Source organism: Nannospalax galili, unplaced genomic scaffold (assembly GCF_000622305.1).
Source record: "Nannospalax galili isolate Female #2095 unplaced genomic scaffold, S.galili_v1.0 scaffold1311, whole genome shotgun sequence".
Classification (NCBI taxonomy): domain Eukaryota; kingdom Metazoa; phylum Chordata; class Mammalia; order Rodentia; family Spalacidae; genus Nannospalax; species Nannospalax galili.
The window spans coordinates 702,101-706,855 of NW_008329527.1; the positions used below are offsets into that span (position 1 = coordinate 702,101).

The 4,755-nt window shown below is 51.8% G+C and overlaps 1 protein-coding gene across 4 annotated transcripts in view; it reads right to left on the minus strand.

The window, feature by feature from the left end:
- The window catches only part of Arid5a (AT-rich interaction domain 5A), a 15,373-nt gene extending 14,457 nt beyond the window's left edge, over positions 1 to 916 (minus strand). For 2 of the 4 annotated variants that reach the window (XM_029566056.1, XM_017799407.2), the window contains exon 1: positions 819 to 916. In XM_029566056.1, the coding sequence (XP_029421916.1) occupies positions 819 to 822 (4 nt within the window). In that variant the 5' untranslated portion in view covers positions 823 to 916. The remainder of the gene's footprint in view (positions 1 to 818) is intronic. The other 2 variants (XM_029566052.1, XM_008838053.2) reach the window with 1 other exon arrangement.
- Between the last annotated feature and the right edge of the window lie 3,839 nt (positions 917 to 4,755).

Here is a 4,755-nt window from a genome sequence, read left to right on the forward strand (position 1 = left end):
AAAGAGAGAGAGAGCCGCCAAACCATCAGCACACCCCTTGGCCGAAAGAGGAACAGTGGATTCATCAAAGCGCATTGAGCAAGTTCTTCAAAACCCGCGCAGTCACTTTCAGGAAACGGCGGCCACAGTGGAAAGCGCTGCGCGGCCGGGCGCCTCTTCCCGGCGCCGGCGGTTCTGAGAACCCCGGGGATGGCACGGGGCGGGGCGGGGCGGGAGGCTGAGGAGGGCTGACAGCTGTCACAACAAATGAGCTGAGAGCAGCTCGAGATTGAAACCGCACAGGAAGTGGAGCGGCAAGCCGCGCCGGGCTCTGTGAATTTCAGTCCAGAGACCGAGAGGAGAGTTTCGAGATCAACGCCCGGGAAGCCCCTGGCCGCCCCAACTTTCTGTCTTTCCTTTTTATGTGAAGAGCGCGTGCAGACGCCCGGCCTCCCCCGCCGGCCCGGGCCGGGTCCCAGATCGCTCCCGGTCCCGATCCCTCCCAGTCGGGGCCACTCCGGGTGCCTGGTCTCCCATCGCTCCCGGTTCCGATCGCACCGGCGCCGGGTCCCCCATCGCTCCGGGTACCCATCGCTCCCGGTCCCGATCACTCCCGGTACCGGGTCCCCCGTCGCTCCCGGATCCGATCACTCCTGGCACCCGGTCGCCCATCACTCTCGGTCCCCGCTCCAATATTGTTCTTGGTCACGGATCTGCTCCTGGCCCCGGCTCCCCCATCGCTCCCGGATTCCACTCGACCCTGTGGCCCCCGCAGCGTTACCCATGGCCACGCGGTGCCCCCAGCTTCGTCCTCCTCGCGAGGCCGCCAAGCCGCTTACCCATGGCCCGGCGAGGTCTTGTGTCTCTGCCCAGCGACCCTAGTGGCACACCGTTGTCCCAGTCCCGCGCTCCCGGCGCTACTGACTCGCGGCACAGCTCCCGGGCCAGCTGCCTCAGCCCCGCCCCTCCAGGGCTCCGCCCCCTCCGTGCTCTAGACTTCCATTGGTGAATCTCAGTTTCTGGGCTAAGACGGGGTCCGCCCCTTCGAGCCCGGGGACGTCTGGGAGTTGTAGTGTGCGCCCACTTTGACCTAGCCGGCCGGATGCCGGACAGTCAGGAATCATTGCTGTTCTGTGCCTGTTTCCCTAAAGACAAACTCTTCGCTCTCTGGAGCGCACCAAAGACAAAGTGTGGTTAACAAAGTGCTTCTGATTGACTTGGTCCTAGCCCCTCCAACCTGACAGAAAGGTGGGTAGTGTTAAGTCTACCAGGAGCCAAGCTAGCAAGTCCTTGGCCCAGGCCTAATGTCCCAGGCCTGCCTTTAACCTCCATGCCTATGTATGTCATGCCAGACTCAGCAACAGCCACAGTCCACGCAGTTCTGAGAAGAGTCCTTATCCCATCTGAGGGAGAGGAGGGTGAGGCTTATGGTTAGTGGGGGCAAGAGGAGGTAGAACCAGCCAGAGCAGTCACTTAGACCTGTGTGGATCATAGAAGATGAAACTGAGACTTGAGTTTTAAAAGTGAAAAGCTTTGCAAGTGAAAAGCTTACACTAGAACTCTGTTCCTAGTACATAGTTGGTGTTTCCTAAATTTTGTTAATTTTAATTCTTACACAGCTCTGTGCATTTCACATCATTTTTAAGAGCAAACAGGCCCAAGAGATTACTTAGCTCAAACACTATAGCTAAATCTAGGACTTGGGGCCCAGAAGAAGTGCCCTCATACCCAAGGCTTCATACACTGCCCCAATCACACTGGTGCTCATATTTACATTGAACAAATGGATTGGGCTTTGCATTTACTGAGCCTTTATCCATGGGCTCTGGGATGACAGATCCTACAAGTTCAGCCTGGAGCTGGCACCTCTGGGCTTTGCATGATGAAGTCCTTGCCTAGTGCTCCACAGGGTGGTTCTCAACAGCTAGCAATCGCAGATCTGACAACAGACACATTGTTGTCAATATTTATTAACTGCCCAGGACAAGTATTAGAATAACCATTGCAACAGTGCCTCCCACTTCCAAGATTACAAGTCATACTCCACCCCAGGAGATCTGAGACTATGACAAAGATGCTATCTATGAGTGGACACCACCCGGAAAACCCACAGGCTTCTAGTCCCACCTGTGTCCATTTGGTAATGATTGATTGGACCAGCCACAATGGAGATCTGGCTACTGCCTTCAAGGGTCATAGTCTAGGCTATTCCCTCCTAAATTGGCTATCACTATAGATGAGGCACTCACTACCTTACAAAACAGCAGCTCACCCTACCTGGGGATGATGGGAGGATCCTGCCATCCTGGCAGGAGCACACTCTTAGACAGGGCTGTTTGTGCAAACTCTCAGCAAGTCAACACCTGCCTGGGCCAAGATGAGAACAATGTGATCTAAATTTAATTGTCTCCCAAGGCAACTATTTGCAACAGAAAGTAATTTACAACAGCTAATATATCATGCTGAGGAATTATATCTCCATTTGCCTTCCGAAAAGCACACACACTCCCATTGCTCAAGTTTCTGTTTTACACCCCTCCACCCTGGCTCACAGCTACCCTCCACCACAGGGTATCAGCCCAGGATAGCCTGAGGCGGTCACCAGCCCCTTCGTGTCTTGGTGTCCCTCTGTGTGCCTCCAGAAGAAAAACAAAATCCCACTAGCACATAAACACATTCTTCCTGTAAAATCATTGTGAATAAATCAGTCCTCTCTGGCCCTGCCCCAAATCCAGCTCCCTCCCTCCCCATTATCAGATTGGATAAAGTCTTCTACAATGTTCCTTGCTTATTTTCATAAATACAAGTATCCATGGTGTGATAAAACATGTAGCTATGTGTTATGTGTGTTGTTAGCCAATAGATTCTGATTGTTCCATTCCATAGCCACAGGTCTTGGAGATGTCTACAGTTAGAACACAGATTGACTTTGTGTCTTTATGCTATCTTCTCTTAATGGTCCTTCACCCCTCCCCTCATTACCTGAATCCTGCTGAGAACATTCTAGACTCTTTAGAGTGCTTTAGGGGAGAGACTGAGCAAAGGCTGCCTTCTAACACCTCTTGTTGGTCCATTTCTAGGAAGAGAACCTAACCAAGGGGGCAGCCTCATTGCCTGAGGTCACACAGTAAAGTCAGTACGGCTTCTTCTGAAACTTTCAAAGCTATTTGGTGCTCTCAGAAAACAGGCAGAAAACAGAACATGCAGCCTGTTTTCTACCCTGCTTCTGCTCTGTTCCCAGGCTCAGCAGTTGCAGAATGCCCCTGGGGCTTTGTTTTCAAAGGGGAGTGAAGCTGGAAGTATTTTTAACGATGGCCCTGCCTCTCCCCCACTCCATGCTAGCTGTCCAGGAAAGGCCGGCTTCACAGTGGCATTTGCAACTCACGGAAAACAACAAACGCTTAAAATAGATGATACCCAAGCCCAGGAATGGAAAAAATTGGCTCATGGTTTCAAATGCCTCTTTTAGAAAAAGACAAGAATAGCTTGTGGCCTTTGGGGAACGACTGGGGATGAGGGAGTGGGGAGGTGGTAGGGCTGGAGTAGGGCTGAGTCCCAGATCACCAGGGGAAGATTTCCTTCGAGCAGAACTATATGGTCCCTTGTCCCCAGAGTGCTTCAAAGCAAGCCCTCCAACCTCCCTCGGCACCTCCTTGCTGAGTTGCGAGCAGCTTCCTTTATTGGGTTAGGACTGGGCTGGGGGTGGGGGACTCCCTGACCCTCTTCCCACCCAACAAAAACCAAAGTTGCTGAATTTCCTGTGTGCCTAAAAGTAGCAGTTGAACACTCCTGAAGTAGGGAGAAATTTGGGGTTTTCATCTGCACACAGACACAGGCCAGATGTACAACCTTGGGCAATTTGCTTGACTTCTCTGAGCTGCAGGTGCCTTATCTGGGAAAGCAGTGATGATGCTGTGTCCATCCATCCATCTGACATGTCCTACTGTGTGCCAGCACCAAGTTAGACACTGACATAGCCACTACCAAACAGCAAAGTCTCTAATGTTGTAGGACAGAAGACACTGTCTCCCCTTTCAGTCACACAGCCCAAGGCCTGTGCTGGAGGTCAGCATAGTGTGATCTCCATCAGACCCTGTGCAGACCCTGACTTTTTTCATTTTATGTCACCCGCTCCCTACCAGTTGGACACTATATTTGTCCCCAAGGGATAAAGTTGCTAGATTCTGGTTCCTTGTGTCATTTTCTGTTATAAAGTGGTAAATCTGGATTGGAAGTCAGTACAATCACACTGAAGAAGGACTTTTTAAAAAATATTTTATTTATTATAAAAAATATTAGTGTACCCATGTTGCAGTGCCGTGGAGGTCAGAAGAGGGCTTCGGATTCCCCTGGAACTGGAGTTAAGGATGGTTCGTAGCCACCATGTGTGTCCTGGGAATCGAACCCGGGGCCTCTACAAGAGCAGCCAGTGCTCTTATCCGCTGAGCCGTCTCTCCAGCCCGAGAAGGACTTTTTAATGAAGTAAGGTACTTTAAGATTTCAGAAGGCCCTTCAATCTTGTTTGTGTACCTCTTGACAGATGGGTAAACTGAGGCATGTAGCGCTTAAGTGACCTCTGCCAGGACAGTCCTTGCCCAATGCTCAGCAAGACTCTGGAAAGCAGAGGCGTGAGCGATGGAGGGTCGGGGGTGGTGGTGGGGGTGTCAACCGAGAACTACATCTCCCAGGATGCCGTGCAAGGGGGGGGCGTGTACGGGTGGAGTCCATTCTTAGTACCGCTGTAATTTCTTGGCATTGCAAAAAAAAAAGTGTGTG